We start from the raw sequence: 24779 nt of genomic DNA, 5'->3' as shown, positions 1-24779 counted from the left end.
GAGGCCCGGGGAGAGGGAGGTCCCCGAGCACCGTCCAATCAGGCGCGGGGGCGGGCACGCTGGCGGCCGCGTGGACGTGGCTCTGGGCCGGCCAGGGCGCTTCAGCGCACCTGCCCCGCGCGGCCCCAGGTGTCCCGGGCGCGCCGCTCTCACCTGCCGGGCCCGCGGGGAGGACGCCCGGAAGCTCGGATCCGGGCTGGAGATGGTGAGTGAGCGCGGCCCGGGCCGAGACCGAGAGGGTCTGGCTCCAACCGGCCAGAACCGGCTTCCTGCGGCCGCGGGCCTGGGGGTCCCCGCTCCCGGGGTCCCGACCCCAGCCTCCGCCCTCGGCTGGGGCCTTGGGGACTCAGTCCCGGGCCGGCTCCTCCGCGAGGACAGCCTCGGGGCGTGGGGGGCGGGCGAGGAGCGCGCGGAGACCTACAGGGGCCCTGGGCTCGGGGGACCCCCTCGCAAGCCCTCGGCCCCAGGGGACCTCGGTTCTCGCTCCCGGAACCAGAGTCCGGCTGGACGATGCGCCCAGGGCCCTGGCGGCCTCCTGCACGGCCCGCGCGGTGGGTGGGCGGCGCCCTTGGTCCGGGGGGCACTTCGGGGACGCCGGGGCGGGACGCCGAGGACGGGAGACCCCGCGGACGCGCGTCCGGCTGCGCCCCCTCGAGAAGCTCACTGAGCGCGGCCTCGGGGGTGCGGAGCCGGCCCGCGCGTCTAGCGAACGGAGCGCGCGGCGAAGGTGTCTGTTCCCGGCGGCGAGGATTTCCAAGAACGGAGGAAAGGTCTTTAATGCCGTGTGTGAGACGTTTTCACAGCGTCCCCGCGCGGAGCGAGTTTCCGGGGTCAGTCTCCCGAGTAGCGGCGCCTGCGGCCCGGGGCCCACCGGGGAAAGCCCCCTGGGGACGAGGACGACGCAGAGAGCGCGCGTCCCTCCCGACGCGGCCGCGGGCGAGTGGACCCTTGCCCCAGCGCGCAGGGTCCGTTCTGGGTGGCCAGAGCCGGGGGGGCGGGGCGGGGGTGGCCGTCGATGGCCGAGTGGCCAGTGTGTTCTCCGCCGCGACGTGGGGACTCGTGACGTCGGGCAGCCCGGTCCGCTCTCCTCGGCGACACCCGGCTTCAGGCGTCGCTGCACTGGCTGGTGGCCGTGGAGGAGTTTTCTGGAAGACCGCAGGTCCGGCTTGAGGGGTTGCTGTCTTAGTAACAGCGCCCCCCCCCCCCCCGCCCCCAAGAATGTGTGCCTTCTCTGCGTTTGTTTCCTTGTGCGCGTTACTCTCAGTGTTTTAAGATTTTTCCTTTTGGTTCTTCCGTAGTCTTCATTTTACTTATTTAATACTAATGGAGTTTGGTTTGTACCATGGAACGTGTTAGCTTCTTAAAAATGGTTTCCCAACTTACTGTTGCTGTTAATTAGGTCAGGAAGGGGGATCTGGGTGGTTCCGTCGTGTCTGCCTTTGGCTTGCGCTCCCAGGGTCCTGCGGTCAGAGCCTGCTTCTCCCTCTCCCCCGGCTTGTGCGCTCTCAGTCAAATAAATTATTTATTTATTAAAAAAATTTTTTTTTCAATTTATGTAGAATAAATTTAAATAAAAATTTATTTTAAAAGATTCAGTAATAAAATTGGGTTTATCCTAAGGTTTTATCCTGAATTCTTGCTAAAGATCTACTCTGTGACATCATCGTGTATATACAGTTTTCAGAATTAGGCACAAAGGCAGGTGTTTCTGGTACTGTGCGTTCGTTATTTCCTGCTGGTGCTGATCGGATCTCTAGGATAATGTCCTCTAACACTGAGGTGCTGGGCAAACCTGATTTCTCCCAAATTGTTTTCGGGGAAACCGTGAGCTTCATACCATTTATACAGTTTTTGTTCTGTTTCCTTGGTTTTCCTTTATCAGTTATGTGTGTTAACTACCATTGTTTCCCAATGGTAAGATTTTTTGTGTATGACTGTTGAATTTTATGAAACATGTTTTTGGCAACTCTTAGGATGATTACAGGTTAATCATATAAATTGATTTCAGTGTTTTCTATTTTATAATAAAGCGTCAGCACAGGAACATGCTTATGACCTTGGTACGGTTGACACCTTGCAAAGCAATCCTCCGCGAGATGAAGTCCGACCCTGGATGCGGAGCTTTCACACCAGAAACCCCGCTTGACGTGATGCCCGGGGCAGGACCCGTCCCTCTTGGGAGGTAGCCGGCGTGTGGAGTCCGGAGGGGCTGATCTGCGTGTTTGTAGTTCTGCCTGTGCACTTCCCTGCACACGGGTGTGTTGTTACATGTGTGCACTCACGTGGTTTTCTGAGCACTTAGGCACCCATTTGCATGCGACCTACACAGCTACTTTGTGCTCTCCTTTACTCGGCCCTGTGGTTGGTCACTTGTCAGCAACAACATGGACAGATAAACGCACAAACACACACGTAGGTATATACAGACCCCCCGGTGCCTTCACTGGGGCACATTTTCCATAGTACTTATGTTTGATTTCCTTATTTATTTTCCTCCAAGAGAATTTAAATCCACAGGGTTCAGAACCTTTGTTGTGTTCAGTGCCGGTACGAGGACCTGTGTGACTGCAGCCTGAATGAGTTTTGGTCCATGAAAGAGCTAGAAGTCAGACCCTCAAACAGAGGAGTCCTGTGTGAGATGCACGACTTTGCTGGGAGCAGGAGTGCGAGGGTGTAAGTGGACAAGGGCTCTCCACAGTGCCCTGCAGACATCCGCGTCTCTTTTTACCACCGCGGGGGACGCCATCACAATAGCAAAACCACCGTAAGGTGTGGGTCCAGGCGCGGGTGTTCGAGGACTGTGTTGTGCGTTCCCTCTGCTCTGAACCGGTGTGCGTATCTGCTTTGCAGAATCCCTAAGCACACATAAACTAATGTGCACAAAGCTTGTTTGCAAAGTCTTGCATATTTTGGGTTCTCAGTGCGCATTTTTAATACAGATTTTACTTATCTATTTGGCAGACAGCACAAGCAGGCAGAGCAGCAGGTGGAGGGAGAGGGGGAAGCAGGTTCCCCGCTGAGCAGGGAGCCCGGTGCGGGGCTCGATCCCAGGACCCTGGGATCATGACCTGAGCTGAAGACAGATGCTTATGACTGAGCCACCCAGGCGCCCTCTCAATGCACATTTAAAAAATTAATATTGTGATCAAGTATTTGATGGTTTCGAGCTGGGTGTGTTGGGCATCCCTGTCTCCTCCATCTGTGGGGGTTGCTAGAACAAAAATGCTGCAGATTTGGTGTCTGGTGAGGCCCTTCTTCCTGGTTCACGGACAGCGGTCTCCTCACTGTGCCTTCATGTGGTGGCCGGAGCGAGGTTGCCCTCATGAGGGCACTCGTCCCATTCATGAGGGCTGCACCCTCGTGACCTGATCCCCTCCCAGAGGCCCCACCTCCCAGTCCCGTCACATTGAAGTTAGCATTTAACATGAATTTCGGGGGACACAGAAACATTCAGTCTCGAACAGCCGAACGAACAGTTCGACAGTCTTGAACACCTTTCAGTTCAGAGGTGCGTGAGGAGGACTCTCGGGACCCAGCACGGAGTTGTGTTCATGGCTCTGATTATGACAGCGCAAGGGTGCAGAGCACAGTCAGCAGACGGGAAGTGTCCTGAGGAGACCGGGGCAGAGCTCCAAGGGTCCCCTCCGGTGGCATCATGCGGGCTATGCTGAGTTCTCCCGGCAGCTGGGCATGACGGCACGTGGGCAGTGTTCTACGAGGGAAGCTAACGAGAGACTCAGTTAGCAGGTCTTCTGATGGGGGCTGGTCCTGGAAAGCCCCTCTGCCCAGCACGGACCAGGATTCCAGACTCCCAGAAGGAAAGCTGGTCTTCAGCACAAGACATGGTTTGCAGAAAAAGACACAAGGGGCCTCACCTAGCAGCGTGGCCCCTCCCCAAAAGCACGTCCCTGTGAACCAGCCAAGGGCCAACCTCGGAAGTGGGACGTCGTGAGGATAAGGACCCTCAGACCTGTTCAGGTGTCACTTCTGAATAGCCCTGTGCCTTTGGCCCTTGGACAAGACCTTACAGCAACATCATCATCCATAGTGCCCTTTGTAGCTGGGTGAGACCAAGCTACGTATTGATTTTGGTTGTACCGTTAAGGGGGTCCTGGACTTGCCCCATTCAATAAATCCCATTAACCAGAAAGGTAAAGGTCTTAGAATGTTAGGGGGCCTTGTCACAGTTTCTGTCTTTCACTGGTGTCCGTTCCCATAGGGCACAGCTCTGGCTGGACGTTGCGGCCGACCCGAGCGTCTCCCAGGGGTAAGTTGGTGTCCTGGTGGGATGTGCGTGAGGCAGCCCGGTCAGCAGGCCCCCACGGTGGCCGATTTTAAGTAATTCAGTCTGGTGCTCGCTCGGAGGGACTGCCTGTGGCCGTCGTCAGTGTCAGACACTTTGGTGCCCACGTCACTCGTTTGCCCACCTCTCCAGTGTGGATGGCGTCGGGGGGTGACGTGCGTGGAAAGAAGCAGACTGGGGGGCTTGATTTCGGATGGTCTCATCGGAGAACGAGGCCCTCCTCACTGGCCACTGTGAGAGACCCAGCTGGACCACCCCGACGTTTTCATCACCTAGGACCTCAGCCAAGTGTCCTTACTCCGCCGTCTTCCCAGAGTCAGAGTCCCGTCCCGGGTCAGGACGGTGTGCGCTAAGGCGGAAGTAGCCCACTGTGGGCCCCGTGGGGCGTGAGCTACGGTCAAGTTCAGGCAGTTGGGGACCCGCGCTCCCCGGATCACCAGGGGCCTTTCTTAGCAGCAGCAAAGCCCAGACACCGCACGGTCAGAAAGTTGCGTTCCACGTTGTGTTCCAAGCCCCTGCTGTCCCGTGTCTGCATCCACACGAGCCGCCGCTGGGCGGTCGTCCGTCCAACGTCAGCAGAAACGGGCTTTCGGAATTGCTTTTGGATGAGCTGAAGACTTGCTCTTGAAGTTCCCAGAGTGCATCTCCGGGTGGGCATTGCTTGTCTCTTTGTTTCCCTCCTGTTTTGAACCTCCAGGAGGTAAAAACTCCGTTAAAAATAAGTAAATAAATAAATCAATAAGTCATTTGCTGCAGCGATCTCAGCCTGTTCTAAGGCTTCAAGTTTAAATACCACCCCCTGTACCGGTGGTACCAAGCAAGTGGGCCGGGTCCTGTCCGTACCTTTTCTCTCTACGCACGGGGATGGTCCCTCTGGCGTTTATGAAATCACACACGTACACCTGTGTCAGCTTTTATCTACGCGCAAGTGGGATAGCCACAAAGGAGAACCATTTTAAGGGGGAAAAAAAAATCCCCTTCCCCTTTTTTCTAATCACAAGTTCATTAAAGCCTGTGTTCGTTTTGTACGGTTCCTGGAACACATTGCCGGAAACAGGGTGGCTTAAAAACTCGCTCTCGGGGTTTGGGAGGTGAGAAGTCCAAAACCAAGGTGGCAGGAGGACTGTGTGCCTGCACCTTGGGTCTCGAAGGTTCTGTGGTTCCCGGCCTCTGCTCATGACAGCGTCACTCCCATCTCTGCAGCCCATCTGTGTGGCCGCCTTCCCTGCGTGTCTCCGGCCTCACGTGACATTTTCTTCTGAGAAGGCCGCCAGGCGGCTTGGATTGGGGCCTATCCCAAGGGCCTCGTCCTCACTTGCTTACACACGCAGAGATCCTTTTTCCAAGAAAGGCCACCTTCACAGGTCCCGAGGGAGACCTTTTTGGGAGACACAGTTGAAGCCACAGTGAGGCCCTGGTGTTAAATCAGCATTTACAGGGATGACATCACCGCTACCAAGGAGGATTCCGGCTCCGATGCCTACGGGAGGGCGTGGCAGCCCGGTGGCGACCAGGGAGAAGAAAGGGTAGAGGATCCCTGCCCGCTAGGCCCTTGGTTTACCCCAGGTTTTGCTCCAGCTCTAGAAACTGATTTAAGTCTTTTTCTCCCAATGCAGTGCAAACTTTTCGTATATATGTGTGTGTGTGTGTGTGTGTATATTTTTTTTTTTCCTCATCCATCATTTACCTTGGTAACTTGGGGGGCCCCTTCCTGCCTGGAGGAGTGAACAAAAACCAAAGACATCACCAAAGCTGTGCTTTTTCTTCTCTTGCTCAGAGAGCATGGCCGGAAGCAGCCGGTAGATCCAGTGCTAGGTCTCCTGGGTCTGTTTCCGCCATTTTTACCTCGTGTCAGCTCTTGCTTCACAACAGACAGCAGCTCAGCCGCTTGCCCCCTTCCCCCCCCAACAGGTGACTTCTACCCCCTGGGGCGCCAGATCTCTGCCATCTCCTCCCCAGCCCCCCTCCTCTTCCCAAACAGTGCTTTTGCTATATTGCAGCAAGTCGGGGTGTTCTAGCAAATTCCACCTCCGCCAGCTGTGATCGGTGTCTGCAAGACCACCCTTGTGTCCTGCTGGTCAGACCCCTGTGATACAGCATATAGTTTTATTCATGACTGTGATTTGTTACAATAAAACGATGCACAAGGGAACAAGGATATGGAGAAAGCCCTGAGGGAAAACAAGTGTCAGTTTTTAAGAGTTCTTTGCTGGCAGAGTCACCCAGAACGCACCCAGCCACTAGTCATGGGAACACATGGAATGTTGTCTGCTGGGGGAGCTCAGTAGACACTCGGTGCCTGGGGTGCCTGCTCCAGACTTCCAGAAGGAAGGCAGGTTCAGTATTCACAGTGTCATGGGCACAGAGGTTTAGACACAGTGGGTAGCATCAGTCAGGGTGCTGTGAAGCCTGAAACCCAGGCTCCCAGATACCAGCCTTGCCAGGAGTCCTGTCTAAGGATAGAGCTCAGGCCTGGGAGGTCACGCTGTCTGGACAGTAGATGAGGGGAGTCATGGAGGAAGCACTGTAGATCACAGAGCATGGTTCAGCTGACTCGGGAACCTCCCGTTGGTCCCCGGGCCAGTGATAGGGGTTTCCTTGTTATTTCCTACTTTGCTATTTCATACTCCGTTGAATAGGTAGATTTTGGCATCAGAACGTTGAATGACAGTATTGGCTGCTCATGGATGTCCATGGGTTGAGGAATTAAAACAAACAAACAAAAAAACCAGTGTTTAAAGAAAGAGTGCAGCTCAGTGGTTCCTGTGTTCTTAGGGGAGCAGGGAGGAGGGCTGACATGCTCATGTGCCCAACAGGGGAGGGACACGGAAAGAAGTTGAGAGTATGGCCTGAAGGATGATGTATGGAGGTGCTGCTTCTCCCTGGAACTTGATATGAGGGAGGGGTTCCTTTGTGGGAAGGCACTGCCTAATCCCTTATGTATTTTATAATCTTGGGTAAACTCACTGTCATATATTTTTTACTTCAGTTAACTCTTTTTCAGGGTGGAAAGTTTAACCTTATCCTCAAGGTCAGCAAGAATACTCTTACGTGGTTCTGGTGGAAAGAGTTGTTTTGTCATCGTATTACATTTGCTCTGTGTGTGTGTGTGTGTGTGTGTGTGTGTAGGGCAGGTGCACAGAGACTTGGAAGCGTAGGGAATGCATGCATCGGAGTTCTCACATCTGTGTCCTCTTTCCTGAGCTCTGATCTCTCAATAACTTTCCATCCCATTCCTGTATTACACCAATATATTAATAAGACTTCTTCCAAAGGAATTTTATCATCGAGTCAGCAGAAACGGTCTGCGTATGGCCTGGAGTTCTGTAAGATGATGTAGTTAGCCGGTCTCTGCTGTAGGTGGATCCCATTAAGCCTCTTGGGTTTAGTGAGGAGAATGGAAGGAAAAGTTCCCAGTCCTTCAGTTTGTGCTTATTTCATAAAACCTCACCCAGGTTTGACCTGGGGCTTGACATGGCGCGTAGTGATGTCATGTGTAATAAGGGAAGGAGTCGAAGTAGTTTGTGTCACAAGAGATCCATGGGTCGTAAAATGCAAACCTTAGTTTCATGGGCAGAGCATTTCTGTGACTTCTCAATGCGGTCTGAAACCTTTGGTTAAAGAAGGATGAGACTTGATTTGGTTGCTGTAAAAGTGTAAAGATAGGTTCCGTGGGTGGTGGAGCTATTAAATTTGTGAGGACGTGAGTGTGGACAGAGTAAGAGATCCGGTAAGTGAGTCATGGAGTAGATTTTAGGTGACCACAGCGTCTTATCTGAATTCCCTGTGAATCAAATTCTGTTGCTCAGTGAGTCTCAACTTTCCTTCTGCACATCTCTTGGGTGTTGTAGGACTCAGTGGTCTTTGAGGATGTGGCCGTGGACTTCACCCTGGAGGAGTGGGCTTTGCTGGATTCTGCCCAGAGGAAGCTCTACAGAGAGGTGATGCTGGAAAACTTGAAAAACCTGGCCTCAGTGGGTAAGAATGACCTCATTCCTTCACTTAGTCACTTAGAGAACAAGCATTTTGTGCACATCAAGCCTTTTTCAAAATTTGAACTGTGGAAGGGCACCTGGGTGGCTCAGTCCTTAAGTGTCTGCCTTCGGCTCAGGTCATGATCCCAGGGTCCTGGGTTCAACCCCCGCATCACACTCCCTGCTCCTCTGGGGGGCCTGCTTCTCGCTCTCCCACTCCCTCTGCTTGTGTTCCCGCTCTTGCTGTGTCTCTCTCTGTCAAATAAATAAAATCTTTAAAAAAAAAAAAAAAAAGATTTGGACTATGGAAAGGGAGTATAGTAGTCGTAAGACAGACAGGGTCACAACCACCATAGAGCTAGAATCTGGTAGTTTCTGCGTGAGGAGGAGGATCTATCTATATGGCTCCCGTATTTGTCATCAGTGAATATAGATGTCGTGGGTCATTAAGGAGCCCAGTGACGTTTATGTAATCATGTCAGAATTCTGTGTTTATGAGATTGCTTACCACCTTGACCCCTTGTACTTGTTATTTGTGAGGTCCTGACCCAGCTAAACCTCCTCTGTCATTTTGACCAACAGGTTCCTTCTTTCTTAACCTTGTTCCCTTTTTGCTTTCAGATGATGACACTCAGTTTAAAGCCAGTGGGTCAGTTTCTCAGCAGGATGTTTATGGGAATAAACTGTCCAAGGAACATAAAATAGCAGAGTTTACCAGAAATGATTCCTGGGCCTCTATTTTAGGGAAAATTTGGGAAGAACTTAGCACTGAAGATCAGCACACAAAGCAGGGGAGACATCTGAGGTGAGTTGCGCTCACAAGAGAAAGCGATATTCCAGGGCGGGGGGTTCTCAGTATGTCATGAAATTGAAAAAGCAAAGGAAACCCCTACAGGAGCCTAAATCAAATCTGTTTACTCACAGGACTTTTAGAGAAAGATTTCCTTAATACGATGTTGATGTTGAGGGTTAAAAACATAGTTTAGTTGAAAACAGTTAGGAGGAAAAGCCACATTGAAGAAACATGGTTTTCGTAATTCCTATGGTTGAATCCTTTTCCGCGATATCCGTTTATTCTGCTTTATCAGGTAGGGTAGAAAGCCTACACATCCACTGAAATTGATGAAAATGTAATCCCAATACTTATTTGTAAATAGCAAGAAATCATTAATCAAACGGTTGGTGTTAACCTGCTTCTCATTCTTCACAGAAATCACGTAGTAGAGAAACTCTCTGAAAGTAACAATCCGTGTGGGGAAGGCTCCAGTAGGATTCCAAGTGGTAATCTGTATCAGAAGGCTGTTCCTGGAGTGAAAGAGTATGAGTGTAGTGCGTACGGAAAAGTCTCTGTGCATTATTCCTCCCTCAAGAGCCACGTCGCCGTGCACACTGGGCACAAACTGTATCAGTGTCAGGAGTGTGGGCGGACCTATAGTTGTCGGTCACACCTGCGAATGCATGCGAGGACCCACAACGGAGAGAGAACCTATGCATGTAAATTATGTGGAAAAACCTTTCCTCGTACTTCGTCCCTCAACCGGCACATAAGGATTCATACTGCCGAGAAGACTTACGAGTGTCAACAGTGTGGGAAAGCCTTCATCGACTTTTCCAGTCTTACCAGTCATGTGAGAACTCACACAGGAGAGAAACCCTATAAATGTAAGGAATGTGGGAAAGCTTTCAGTTACTCCTCAACTTTTCGAAGGCACATGATAACACACACGGGAGAGAAGCCCTATAAGTGTAAGGAATGTGGGGAAGCCTTCAGCTATTCCTCAACGTTTCGAAGACACATGATCTCACACACGGGAGAGACACCCCACAAATGTAAGGAATGTGGAGAAGCCTTCAGTTACTCCTCTGCATTTCGAAGGCACATGATAATGCACACGGGAGAAAAGCCCTATGAATGTAAACAGTGTGGGAAAACCTTTATTTACCTGCAGTCCTTCCGGAGACACGAAAGGATTCACACCGGAGAGAAACCCTATGCATGCAGGCAATGTGGGAAAACCTTCATTTATCCCCAGTCCTTCCGAAGACATGAGAGGACTCACGGTGGAGAGAAACCCTACGAATGTAGCCAGTGTGGGAAAGCATTCAGCCATCCCTCGTCCTTCCGAGGGCACATGAGAGTGCACACCGGAGAGAAACCTTACGAATGCAATCAGTGTGGGAAAACTTTCAACTGGCCCATATCCTTACGAAGACACATGAGGACACACATGAGGGAGAAACCCTATGAATGCAAACAGTGTGGGAAAGCCTTCAACTTGTCAGCTTGCTTTCGGGAACACGTGAGAATGCATCCTGGAGACAAATCATATCAGTGCAAGCTTTGTGGGAAAGCGTTCTATTGCCACCTGTCCTTACAAAAACATATGAGGAGGCACACTGCAGAGAAACTCTATGAATGCAAGCAGTGTGGCAAAGCTTTCAGCTGGCCTGAACTCTTGCAACAGCACGTGAGGACACACACTGCCGAGAAACCCTACGAGTGTAAGGAGTGTGGGAAAGTCTTCAAATGGCCCTCGTCTCTGCCAATACATATGCGAGTCCACACTGGAGAGAAGCCTTACGAGTGTAAGGCGTGTGGGAAAGCCTTCACTTGTTCCTCGTCCTTAAGAAGACACATGAGGATACATACCACCGAGAGACACTACTTCGGGGATGCGAGAAACTCTCCCGCCGATGAATTCATGCCTCATGCGTCAGGAAATCCACACCAGGAGAAAGATCTTACCCAGCCTGTAAATATGGTACCGCCTTTGTGACGACCTCATCAGAATGGACCTACGGGCCGTGTATCTCCAGTTCTTTTACAGATGAACAGTTAGGGGAGAACTAGCTCTCCCAAGTATTCTGTGAGCTGTCATTCAGAATTTTGCAGGTGGTGTTCCTTCCCTACATTTCCATAAATAAACCTTCTATCTTTATGGCTTGTTGGACTCATGGGGATTTGAAGTGTGTTTTTATTATGGAAGTAGTTTTAATTTCTTTGTTCTTTGAATTCTTGAAGGGGTTTTTCATATTTGTTGGGATTTTCTTACTGAGTTAATGTGGTAGATACTGGATATCACCTCTTACACAGTTTCTGCCTTACTGAGAATCTATGTATTTTGGCCAGAGGAAACTTACTGCATTTTTTTTTTTTTTTACAAACAATTTGCAGAAATTTTTTATTATGCAATAAAATCTTTAAACAAAATTAAAAAAAAAAGATTTTATTTTTTTATTTGACAGAGATCACAAGTAGGCAGAGAGGCAGGCAGAGAGGGAGGGAGAAGCAGGCTCCCCGCTGAGCAGAGAGCCTGATGCGGGGCTCGATCCCAGGACCCTGGGATCATGACCTGAGCCGAAGGCAGAGGCTTTAACCCACTGAGCCACCCAGGTGCCCCATGTCTTTCCATTTCTTTGTCATCGGTGTTTTAGAGTTTTCAGATACAGTCCTTTCACCTCTTTGATTAGATTTATACCTAAGTGTCTTGCTATTTTTGGTGCCATTGTAAATGCCATTATTTTCTTAACTCCTCTTTCTGCTTTTTCATTAATGCTGTGTAGAAATGCAACCGATTTCTGTACATCAATTTTGGGCCCTGCAACTTTACTGAACTTATCAGTTCTAGCAGTTTTTGGTGGAGTCTTTGGGGTTTCTATATATCATGTCATCTGCAAATAGTGAAAGTCTTACTTTGGGAAGAGGGGAATGTTTAATCATTTCTGTGGTTTGGAGGTGAGCTTCACAATCTGAGTGACATGTAATAGGAAGATACATTTGATATCTTCAGATGGGAAAAATACTAACGTTTAAAGGAAGAGAGGGTGGAAGCTTTTGTTTTAATGATCCACACTCCAGCAGCTCCGTTTGCTTTTCCAGATATCATTTCCATCTGTGCAGACTTCCAGCATTTGCCAGGGAAGAGGAAGAAATGTAATACCTTATTTTAATAAAGAGTGGACAATCTCTAATCATCATTTCATCCATGTTCTTGTATTTTTCATAGCACCCCACTTCTAAACACTTCACAGTTTAATGTGATTTGATAATCATTTGTATCTCATTTTACCCTCCCACTCCATCAGTCCTTCCTCTCACACAGATGAAGACAGTAAAACATGGGAGCACAGAGTTGCCCAAACTGCTATAGGTCTTAAAAATGGAAAGCCAAGTTTAAAGATCATCTGTGCTTAATCTTGGCTGGGAATTGTCACAGATTTAGAACTATGGTAGGCAGGTGTAATTGCTGAGTTTTAGAACTATGGCATCAAATTTTACAAAAAAAGACTCCTAAAGCTATACAAGCATCCCTTTTATGAGACATGAAAAAGACAGCTATAGGGAACTAAGATCAATGGCTAGGAGTGGGGGATTTGAGAATAAGTGGGCACCTGTGTTTTGAGAGTGATGGTGTATTCTTTGTTGATATCTCTGCGTTTATGAGAACTCAGAACTACACTTTAAATAGTGAGTTTTACTGCATGTATATTAAAAATAATAGAAAAACAGCAAAAACTTTGATCTGCAAAGGGAAAATTTAAACTACCGAGCCTAGATCTACACACCTCCCACCCTCCCCTGAACTATTTTGGTCATTCTTAAGAAGTGAAGAACTAAGTATGGACTTGTACCAAGACACCTTTCTTGGAACTCAGACTGAAGTTAGGAAACACCCACAGTGGACACATTTGCCTTCATTTCACACTCACAACTGGATAGAAGCTCAAGTGCTCCTGGAATCCATGTTTATGCCAGGTTTCTCCAGTCAAATGTTTGAGAATGCTGTGGTCTGCAACATCAAGGTGTCCCCCCCCCCCCCCCAAGGAAATCCTGCGTGGGGACAGCCTTGTCCTCGGCTTCATCATCAAGTCTTTGGAGGGCCTGACTGCAGGCCATCCAGCCCTAAGGGTGCACAAGCCCCATCCTGGGTCTTCTCGAAGGTGGATGTTATCGGGGCTCTGCACTTCTGTTGGGACGTCATGGCAGCCCCACTGGGCTGAGAGACCAGCAGAACCCAGGTGTCAAGGCCACGTGCCCCATGGCCACAGCTGCCCCCACTCCCGCAGGAACATGTGCTCAGCGCTCCCCAAGTCAGTTGCGTTTGCTTTCAGGGAGGTCACGGATGTTTTGTCAGGACCCCCAGGTAGGTGCACGCTCACTCACACCTGCTGTCCCTCACTCACCTTCGCAGAGTTCTGGAATTGCTTGCGCCGCGTAGGCACTGCCGGCGCCGCAACGCCTCAGCTCAGCGCCCACCTACCCACCGACCGTCTGAGACCCCAGCACCACCTCTCCAAAGCACAAGCACATTTCTACCAATGCCTGCGCCTGCGCTCTGGTCTTAGCCTCAGTTGCCTGAGGGAAACGGAGATCTCCGGAAGAGACTCGGCAGATGCCCAGAGCCCCACCCTTCAGAGTCCTCCCAGCATGCAGCGGGCCCCACTGAGAAACGTGCCTTAGAGACACCTGGGATTGCAGCCTATGCGGAAGTACCGAAGTACGCAGCCGCGTTTGGGCGGGGCAGACGCGCAGAAAATGCTGTATACGGAGAGGGGAGGTGGAGTCCTCACCGCTTAGGCTTCAGCGTGTGGTACCCGCTCAGTTCTGCAGGGTACCTCTATGGCTGGGAGATGGGTGGACGGGCTCCTGAGCTCCCGAGACCCCGAGGGGTCCACTGTCAGTCTTGGGGACGTGCCAGGGCCACCCAGTGTGGATGAAGCAGGGTGTGGGGACACAGTGAAACCAGCAGAGGGGAGGACTGCTGGGAGGACTGCAGTGCCGGACGGGATGGCTGCCAGTCAGCAAGATCGACACCATTGCTACCCTCACTGAGCTTCCATTTGGAAAGCGATGACAAAAGCCCGAAGGAGTGATGAGTAGGTTTCTCAAAGAATCCCAAAGCAGCAGGGCCGGGGGGGAGGGGCGGAGATTGGGGAGAGTGGGGTCTGGACCGTCATAACCCCTGCCGTATCAGGTCCCTGACATTTCTTTCTCAGGTTCCTGTCTTGTGTTTTTTTTTTTTTTCCTTTTTTTAAGATTGTATTTATTTATTAGAAAACACGTGCAAAGGGAGAGGGAGAAATAGGCTCCTGGCTGAGTAGGGAGCCCCATGCCCAGGGCTCAGTCTCCAGACCCTGGGATCATGACCTGAGCGCAAGGCAGGTGCTTAACCAACTGAACCACCCACGCGCCTCTCCTGTCTTGTGGTTCTTAGGGAGAGAGGTTTTACCCCTTACTGCACAGGTTCAGGAAGTGTGAAGTTCCCGTTGCAGGAGAGATAAAAGTAAAATATATAATGTAGCTGATGTTGATTACTTGTAAGTAGATAGAAGAGAGCTGTTGGGTGGGTGGTTGCAGAAGGCCTGGCTCTGGATCCCTGGGAGTGAATTACTTTCTCCGGAAACATCATCTTTGCTGGGTGTCTTGAGGGTATCTGCCTGGGTGTGTCCACGTTTATATCCCAGTGACATTTTCTGTGATTTTGTAGGTCACTGCAGCACGTGCGTATATCTGGGAGAGTTCAGGTGTTTGAATCGTGGTTTCTCTGGGCAGGAGTATCTGTTATTGTCCATGTGTATTACTGCATGGCTATAGTGTTTCTCTGGGTTTTTCCACAGTCAAGTTTATGGAAACCCAAATACACAGCACAGATAGTTAAGAGTCACTTGTATTTAACTTTTAGAGGCAAATACTTACTGTAATAATACTTTCTGATGAGATATTTAAAAAGAGAAGGCTTCACAATAATTTTTTATAGGTTTTCATGCATTCCAGCATTCTGTAGAGCGCTTAATCCTACATTAACAGTGTAGCCCTTGCTGGTAGTAATTTGGACCTTTCTAGAATTTTTCACACCTATTTCCTTCCAAATATGTTGGTTTTTACTACAAGATTCTAACACCAACAGTGGTTCAGATAAACTCTTGAATGATAATTGTCATACGATGGAATATTTTAGATTGTGATAATTGTGTTAAAGTAAATGAAAAGGTGGCACTGAAATGGATCCCCAAAGGGTATATAAGATAATACGGTGACAGAATGGCATCCTGTTGCTTGTTTTTACCTGTAGAACACGGAGGAGAAATTGTTATGTGGCAAGAGTATAAATAATTTACATTTAAGTTTGAATTTCTTCAGTCTTTGAAGAATTGGTTTAATTTTGTATCATTATTTCTACAACATTTTCTTTCCAAATATTTAAAATTCATATCATCTTATTTCCATAAAAAAAGGAGATGCAAGCATCGCTAACCATTCCTGCATGAAAGACTTTTTTAAAAAAGATTTTTATTTTATTATTTATTTGAGAGAAAGAGTGTGAGAGAAAGAGAGATCATGATTGCGGGGAGGGGTAGAGAGAGAAGCAGGCTCTCTGCTGAGTGGGGAGCCCGATGCAGGACTGGATCCCAGGACCCTGGGATCATGACCTGAGCTGAAGGCAGACACTTAACCAACTGAGCCAACCAAACACCCTGAAGACATTCTTGATCCTTTGTTGTTTGTATAAATTCTTTTCCTTCTCTGACCTTCCACAGTACATCATTTCTATTTAATAACTGGCATATGTTGGCTGACATCTTGTTAATTGTGCAAATTTTGTAATTTGTAATTTATTATAACTGTGTAAATAACTACCAGTCAGATTTTTCTTATTATATGCTGCAATAAGCACTTATTTTCATGTTCATAGGTCTGGCTTGGGTGGGTTGTGACAAGTGGTGGGTTTTCAGGATGCTGAGCTGGCTCTGATCTAAGTATGTCCGTTCTGGGGCTGAAACTGAATGGCTAGCAACCAGCTCAGCCAAGGTTCTTCATGATGAGTTACTAGAGGAATAGAGGAATGCCACGTGCACAAGCATGTTTCAGGGTTTCTCCTCTAATATTTGTTTATCTTAGTATTGACTTAAGTAAGTGACATGGTTCAAAGTGGAGGAAAACTTATGGTTTTGCTACCAAGAGGACATAGCTAGATTGTTTTACAGGGGACTGAAAAATCTACCACACTATCCAAATACCCTTCTAGGAAAGAGATTGCTTTAGACAGCATAATTATAGAGACTGTACCAAAACTTCCTTTTGTAAGTAAAAACCATACATTTCAATTTACTATCTCCTTTATATTCAATCTACAGTTTCCTTAGCATATGTTTTTATTAATGTAATTTTTAACATAATAAATCATGTACAAATTTTCATACAACATGTCTTTTTTTTTTTAAAGATTTTATTTGTTTATTTGACAGAGAGAGATCACAAGTAGACAGAGAGGCAGGCAGAGAGAGAGAGAGAGAGAGAGAGAGAGAGAGAGGGAAGCAGGCTCCCCGCTGAGCAGAGAGCCCGATGCGGGACTCGATCCCAGGACCCTGAGATCATGACCTGAGCTGAAGGCAGCGGCTTAACCCACTGAGCCACCCAGGCGCCCCATACAACATGTCTTCTAATTGCATCTCCATGCTGATCTTTAACATCTTCTGTTCCTTATATTTGCAGATAATTGCAAGTTAGATCTACAGATCAGACCATTCAGGTCTGATATTTTGAGGAGAATAATTTAGATAGTATTTGAGTATTTCCAACAGGATGTATGTAGACTCTGGCAATGTTGTATACATGAGACAAAGATGATCGCCGTGTATTGACCCTTTGTGGTTTATTTCTTCATTGCAAATCAATGGCTCAAAAGCCAACTGGTGCCAAACTCAAATTTTTACATATCTGATTGTTTTAAACATAGCTCAAATAAGCAGGTTTTTAGCTATTTAGAGCTTGCTTACTTTTCATACCCCACAAAACTCTGCCCAACAGCTGCTGGCCACAAATAGGGTAATCCCTGTAGCTATAAAAGATCCAGGCTGCTGCCACCCTTTGGATGTCTGTGATCCAAAGACTTCCATCTGGGCTATAAAGGGATGTCACCCAAACATAGAAGTCTCTTAATTCCCCCTCTTCCCTGGAGTTTTCTTCCTTCTGGGTAGTAGCTCCTTTGCCATTGCCTCTGGATGGCCTCATGCTATGAGGGGCTTTCCCTAGAAGCAAACTTGACAGAGTATTGCCTGAGTAAAGCTCATGTGTGCTCCCACTTTCTGTGCTCATGCCCTTTTCCTGGATCAGCCTCAAAATCTCAAAAAGCAAATGATTTATTTTGTGATGTAAGCCAGCCTTGATGACCATTACTGGAGCATTCGAAACTCTTGTGAAGGGTTACTTGAAAAAGAAAGCATGTATTTCCAGAATGTAGGGCAGATCATCGAACTAGATGGCGTAAATTTATTTTCATAGCTTTGGAAGCTACATGCCTGAAATCGTGTGTCAGCAGGGACTTGCTTCTTCTGACACTGTGTAGAATTGTTCCTTGTCCCTTCCTAGCCTCTGGTGGAAACCCTCAATCCTAGGCATTTCCTGCCTTGAGCTGCATCACTCCAACCTCTGCCTCCATTATCACATGGCAGTTTCCCTGGGTGTCTTTCTCTTCATATATTATCCTCACTGTATAAGGACACAATTCACATTGAATTAGGACCCACTCTAATGACTTCTTAACTTGATTACATCTGTAAGGACCCTATTTCTAAATAAGTTCACCCTTTTTATTGGGGTATTTCTCATTGCTTTGCCAAAATTCTTCATGTATTCTGGACACAAGTGTTTTCTCAGCTATATGATTTGAAAATATTTTATCAGTGTCTGTGGCTTTTTTAAAAACGATTTTTAATGGTGTCTTTGGGAAAGTAGTTTTAATTTAAGTTCCAACTTTTTAATTTTATTCCATCTTGCTTTTGGTGTCATCTGTTAAAAAATCTTTGCCTAAACAAGGTCAAAAAGAAATTCTTCCTTTTGTTTCATCCAGAAGTTTCACTGTATCTGTCTTGCATTTAGATCTATTATAAATTTTGAGTTAATATTTTGTGAACAGTGTGAGGCAAGGGAATAAGAGTTTTTGTTTTGTTTTTATATATGGATATCTGATCCCACACCATTTGTTGAAAAGGCTACACTTTCTTTATTGAACTAGTTTGACACTTTTGTAAAAAATTAGTTGCCTTTATGGGGATGCCTGGGTGGCTCATTTGGTTAAGCCGCTGCCTTCAGCTCAGGTCGTGATCCCGGGGTCCTGGGATCGAGTCCCACATCGGGCTCCTTGCTCAGCAGGGAGCCTGCTTCTCTCTCTGCCTCTGCCTGCCACTCTGCCTGCTTGTGTTCTCTCTCTCTCTCTGACAAATAAATAAATAAATAAAATCTTTAAAAAAATTAGTTGCCTTTAAATATGAATGTTTATTTCTAGACCCTGTATTCTTTTTCATTTGATTTACAAAGGTTCAGAAGTACAGTTAACTTTTGCCTTTTGGTCTTGTATCTGAGAACCTTGCTGAAGTTGTTTATCAGTTCTAATGATTTTAGTGTACAAGATTTTCTATGCACACGATCATGTTATCTGCAAATAGACATAGTTTTAATTCTTCCTTTCTAATCTAGATGACTTTTATTTTCTTGCCTGTCTTCTCTGACTAGAACATTCATTACAATGGCAAATACAAGTGGCAAGAACAGACATGTTTTTCTTGATTCTGATGCTGGAGGAAAATCATTGCGTCTTTCAGTATTAGATATGATGTTAGTTTGGGATTTATTTTTTATTTTTTTTTATTTTTATTTTTTAAGATTTTATTTATTTGTTAGAGAGAGAGAGAGAGCAAGAGTGAGCACAGGCAGATAGAGTGGCAGGCAGAGGCAGAGGGAGAAGCAGGCTCCCTGCTGAGCAAGGAGCCCGATGTGGGACTCGATCCCAGGACTCCGGGATCATGACCCGAGCCGAAAGCAGCCGCTTGCCCAACTGAGCCACCCAGGCGTCCCGGGATTTTTTTTTTTTTTTTTTTTAATCAGGTTGAGGAAAATCCCTTCTAGTCTTAGATGACTGAGTTTATTTAGTTTACTGAGTGCTTTTTATCATAAAGGAGTATTAGATTTCATCAAAAGTGCTTTTCCATGTCTGTTGAGATTATATGGTTTTTAACCTTTATGATGTTGATATGGTATATTATATTAATTTTCAATGTGAAGCCAATCATGCATTCCTGGGATAAATCCCACTTGGTAATGGTATATAATCTTTTAAAGATGGTGCTGGGTTTAGTTTGCTAACATTTTTGTTGAAGATTTTTGTAATTTTGTCAAATTAAGCATTATAATTTTTAAGTCAGTATTACCAGGTGCATAAATGTTTAGGCATTCTTATTTCAGATAAATTTTATTTTTATGTACTTCAACTTTTTGTCATTAAGATAACTTCTTATTAATAACAGTGAAAAATTAATGGTTTTGTCAGTGCCCGCTAGAGAAAGACCACCAGGATCACATCTGTAGTAAAAGATGTTGGGTGTAATGAGTTCTAGGAACACACCGTTAATGATTGTGGGTTAAACCAGTGCTCAAAAAGACTTATTATGTGACTTCTGCTTGTATTACTTGATTTGGTATATGTTCAAGGAAGTTGAGATTTGCTCTCTATTGGATGCTATCAGGAGCTGAATGTAATTTTATCATTGGGAATCTTAATAGTTATCCAGAAAGCAAGAAGAAAGGTATGGTGATAACACTAATTGTTAAAGAAGCAGCAGTCAGTCGTATTAGGAAGAAGAGGGGAGTTTTTGGACTTTCTCTTTTTTATTTGACAGAACGAGAGAGAGAGTGAGAGAGCAGAGGGAGAGGGAGAAGCAGGCTCCCGCTGAGCGAGGAGCCCCATGTGAGGGTTAATCCCAGGATGACCCGAGCCAAAGGCAGCTTAACTGACTGAGCCACTCAGGTGCTCTGTGTTTTTTGTTTTGTTGTTGTTGTTTTGTTTTTTTTTTTTGTGTGTGTGTGTGTATGTGTTTTACTTTTTACGGACTTGTTTAGAGTGCTTTTTTTTCCCTTGATCCATCCTGGTCACCAAAAGGCATTGTTTAATGACGGTGTTGTGTGAAACTATTTATTTATTTTTTTTAAAGGTGGTTTTTTGTTTTTTTGTTTTTTGTTTTTTGTTTTTTACAGACAGATCACAAGTAGGCAGAGAGGCAGGCAGAGAGAGACAGGAGGAGGCAGGCTCCCTGCTGAGCAGAGAGCCCGATGTGGGACTCGAACCCAGGACCCTGATATCATGACCTGAGCCGAAGGCAGAGGCTTTAACCACTGAGCCACCCAGGCGCCCGAAACTGTTTATTTTCAATGACAGAAAATTAGGCCTAGCAGAGTGCCAGGCCAACTCTGGGTTGTCTGGGCTGCTTATGTATATACTGAAATATGCACCAGACACGGGTTGTAGTATTTTTCATTAGAGTAACTCATTTGACATATAGAAAATTCAGTTAATCCTCAGCAAACTCTATAAGTTAGGGTATTTATTGTGTCCTTTTATGAGTTAACTGAGAAATAGAAGTTTACATAAAATATCAGAGATCACAGGAGACAAAGGCATAATCAGATTTCAGGCTCTTATTGCTCGGAGACCATATTTTTTATGCGATGCTAATGTTGAGCATCCATTTACGCCAGGCCCTCTACACTCAGCATTTAAGCAACTGTGGTCAAAGTAAGCAATGTAGTCTGTGTTGTCTTGTGTTGAAGGAAGAGGCATGAAACACATGCTGGTTGCTGCAGTCCTGGTACTTATGTTTCTGTGGGGAAAAGAAATGGTTAAATGGTAAAACTTAGGCTTATAAGAGGTTTGTGAGGTGAAGAAACAATGACGAGAGATAATAGAACTAACACAGGGAGTCTAGTGTGAAGATTTTAGTGTATAGGCAAGAAATTCACTGAGGGGCACCTGGGTGGCTCAGTTGTTAAGCTTCTGCCTTCAGCTCAGGTCATGATCTCAGGGTCCTGGGATTGAGCCCCACATTGGGCTCTCTGCTCAGCAGGGAGCCTGCTTTTCCCTTCCCCTCTGCCTCTCCCCCTGCTCATGCTCTCTTTATCTCTAAAATAAATAAAATCTTAAAAAGAAAAAACTCACTGAGTGAAGCTGTCATCATGCATATGCGTATTTCCATCATTTAGTATGTCCTTAATTAGTACTGTTTCAGGAACTACTTAAGATTGTTTGTAAATAGTGGGGAGTGATACAGACAGTCCTGCATTCACGTAGTTAACTGTAATGATTCTCCATAAAAATAAAGGTATAGGCATGGTTCAGCTTAGTCTGTAGTGGTTAACTTTTTAGGGCATGTGATATGTTTCCATGAATTCAGACATGGGTATTTGGGGCCAGATTCTTCCCAGTGATTTGGAGTATAGGGTGTGGGTGTTTAATGTTCTTATGTGGAAAAAAAGGTATATTGTATTATATACTTAAAATATTTTTGCTTCTACTATAGATGGATTCACACAGTTTGTACCCCCAAAAAGCCATAGGTTTGCACTTAATTTGATTAAACATTATGGTTGTCTGCACAGTTCTACCTTCTTATGAGTATAGTGGATTAATGCAAGCCAATTGTAATCTTCTGGCAGAAGCAAGGTAATTTATGAGTAGGGGGCAGTTATCCATGAAAAATTAAGATGAGCTACAGAGGGTACCATTTTGAGTAGTACTCCAATTTAGTAAAAAAAGGTATATTTGATATTCTCAAGCAGGGAAAATTTTAATCCTTTTTTTAGGAGAAGGTGGAAGGTTTTTGCTTTAATGATCCATAAAATCCAAAAGCCCCATTCTACTTTTTTTTTGGTATTAGTTTCACTGATGGAATTTAGTGATTTATCAGTTGCATGTAACACCCAGTGCTCATTACATCAATTGTCCCCCTTAATGCCAATCACCCAGTTGTCCCTTCCTCCCATCCATCTTCCCTCCAGCAACCTTCAGTTTGTTTCTTACAGTTCAGCATCTCTTAGGGGTTTCCTCCCTCTCAATTTTCATCTTATTTTATTCTTCCTTCCCTTCCAAAGCTATGTTCATATGTTTTGGTTCTTAAATTCCACATATGACTGAAATCACAAGGTAGTTGTCATTCTCTGAATAATTTACTTTGCTTAGCATAATATCCTCTAGTTCCATCCATGTACAGGTCATTGCAAATGGCACAATATCATTCTTTTTGATGGCTGAGAATATTCCATTGTATATATATACACATCTTTATCTATTCATCTATCAGTGGACATCTGGGCTCTTTCCATATTTTGTCTATGTGGACATTGCCACTGTAAACATTGGGGTACACATTCCCCTTGGAATCACTGTGTTTGTATTCTTTGGATAAATACCTAGTAGTAAAATTGCCGGGTCACAGGATATGTCTATTTTTATCTTTTTGAGGAACCTCCATACTGCTTTCCAGAGTGGCTGTACCAGTTTGCATTCGCATCAACAGTGTCAAAGGGTTCGCTTTTCTCCACAGCCTCTCCAACATCTGTTTTCCTGAGTTGTTCGTTTTAGCCATTCTGACTGGTGTGAGGTGGTAGTTCATTGTGGTTATGATTTGCATTTCCCTGATGCCAAGTGATGTTGAGCATTTTTTCATGTATCTGTTGACCATTTGTATGTCTTATTTGGAGAAATACCTGTTCATATCTTCCGCCCATTTCTTGACTGGATTATTTATTTTTTTGGTGTTCTGTTTAATAAGTTCTTTATAGATTTTGGATTCCAGCCCATTATCTGATCAGGCATTTGCAAATATCTTCTCCCATTTCATAGGTTGCCTTTTAGTTTTGTTGACTCTTTCCTTTGCTGTGCAAAAGCTTTTTATCTTGATAAAGTCCCAGTAGTTCGTTTTTGCATTTGTTTCTCTTGCCCTTGGAGATGTGTCCCTTCGACTTTTTACAGGTGTTATTTCCATATGGATATATTTCTAGCATGTTAGGGAGGAGAAAAAAATGCAACAGCATTTTGCTTGATTAAAGAACAAATGAAGTCAAACCTGTCCATTTCTCCATGTTAATTTATGATTTCATAAAGCTGCAGAAATTAGTGTGATTTGACAGTCATTAGTATCTCATTTGACCCCTCAGCAACCCACATCATCTCTGTCATCATGCAAATGGAGAAAGTTAAGCAAGGCAGCAGTCTTTTCTGATCTCACATGGCTCCTGATCATAATGAAATCTGTCACTTTGAGTGCTAATATAGGCCATCACCATTCTGGTATTATTCAAAAACTTAAAACTCAGCATATTCTGTAAAGTATGTGCAATTTTACACATATGACATCAGAACTTACACACAGGACTGAAAAGGCAACATAGTGTTCCACTTAGAACAGATTAGGGATTAAGGGTGGGGGTGCTGACTACAAATGGGCACCATGAATTTTGGGGGTGGTGATTAAGTGTTCTGTATCTTGACTGCTGCGGAACAAGTGTGCATTTTGGAAAACTGATAGAATTACACAAAATAATGCATGTTGATGTACATATATAGAAACTGGATTACGAACAAACCACCACCAAACGAACAAACCCATTTTCTTTTTTTTTTCTTTTTTTAAGATTTTATTTATTTATCTGAGAGAGAGACAGTGAGAGAGAGCATGAGAGATGAGAAGGTCAGAGGGAGAAGCAGACTCCCCATGGAGCTGGGAGCCTGATGTGGGACTCGATCCTGGGACTCCAGGATCCTGACCTGAGCCCAAGACAGTTGCTTAACCAACTGAGCCACCCAGGCGCCCCAACAAACCCATTTTCATATGCTAAGAGGAGATTTAAAACTCTCCCCCACCCTGATATATGAATGTACAGCAAGACTTGTTTCCGTCACATTGGGAAGAATTGACAGAACTTGGGAAGGATATGCGCCTTACCAGGCCCTTTTGGGGAGTAGTCAGTAGTTAGAGAACAAGCCTAGGGCCCTCCCCTCACACACATACCCGGAGGGCAGTGAAGACCTCCTCTGGAATCTCTGATTTTACACCGGGTTCTTGGGGTCAGACCATTAGCAATGCTCTGGTTCTGGAACCTAAAGGTGGACCTCTCAGTTGTTCCCCGGCGGGGATCCCGCCATGGGGAGTCCTAACCCTCGGGCACCGGCACCCTGCCTTTCCCGCTCCACACGTGCCGTCAAGCCAGTCCCGTGCCTTCTTGCTGGGAAGCGCCATTATGGACCCCGACATCCCTGGGAAGGCTGTGGCAGCCCCACGCGGCCGTGAGGCGGAAGCAGGACACACGGCTCTCGGCCGCCGCACCTCCCGCGGCCACATACACATCTGCTCACGACCCACAAGCACAGTCACACGCCTCAGGGTCTCAAAACCGCCTGTCAGGTCCCAAAGACGCCTACAGGCACTCACACCCTTTGTCCCAGTCACCAACGCGACTTGTCTCCCAGCTCAGGTCTGACACTCGGAGTCTCCCACACCCCGACCGCCCACCTCCGCGTCTGCCTTACCCGCAAGCTCCAGGGCGTGTGTTCTGAGAAGCCAGCTGGGGCGCATGCGCCCTTCGTCTTGCGTGGCGTCCCCACTGCGCGGAACCCAGCCCGCTGGCCTGTGGGAAATGTAGTTCCGAAAAGAGGCCCTCTCAGAGGCGGGGA

At 46.5% G+C, this 24779-nt stretch overlaps 1 protein-coding gene across 2 annotated transcripts; it reads left to right on the top strand.

The window, feature by feature from the left end:
- The first annotated feature begins 34 nt into the window (after positions 1-34).
- Positions 35-11421, top strand: LOC125087002 (zinc finger protein 555-like). 2 transcript variants are annotated; one of them, XM_047706819.1, is made up of 5 exons: positions 39-205; positions 6081-6214; positions 8155-8281; positions 8899-9082; positions 9488-11421. In XM_047706819.1, exons 3-5 carry the CDS (start codon positions 8248-8250, stop codon positions 11052-11054), a joined length of 1785 nt encoding a protein of 594 aa, XP_047562775.1. In that variant the 5' UTR covers positions 39-205; positions 6081-6214; positions 8155-8247; the 3' UTR covers positions 11055-11421. The 2 variants fall into 2 exon arrangements, with proteins under 2 accessions (XP_047562765.1, XP_047562775.1); XM_047706809.1 differs by lacking the exon at positions 6081-6214 and having other exon boundaries at positions 35-205.
- Positions 11422-24779: the final 13358 nt, after the last annotated feature.

The sequence above is a fragment of the Lutra lutra genome, chromosome 1 (assembly GCF_902655055.1).
Source record: "Lutra lutra chromosome 1, mLutLut1.2, whole genome shotgun sequence".
Taxonomy (NCBI): Eukaryota; Metazoa; Chordata; class Mammalia; order Carnivora; family Mustelidae; genus Lutra; species Lutra lutra.
The sequence above is the reverse complement of the archived record's forward strand: the minus strand, read 5'-3'. Positions and strand labels throughout refer to the sequence as shown.

Excerpts from the sequence above, each read along its gene's own strand:
- LOC125087002 (XM_047706809.1), top strand. Across the intron at positions 8,282-8,898 it reads GAAAAACCTGGCCTCAGTGG|ATGATGACACTCAGTTTAAA; the intron begins GTAAGAATGACC and ends TTTTGCTTTCAG. Across the intron at positions 9,083-9,487 it reads AAGCAGGGGAGACATCTGAG|AAATCACGTAGTAGAGAAAC; the intron begins GTGAGTTGCGCT and ends CATTCTTCACAG.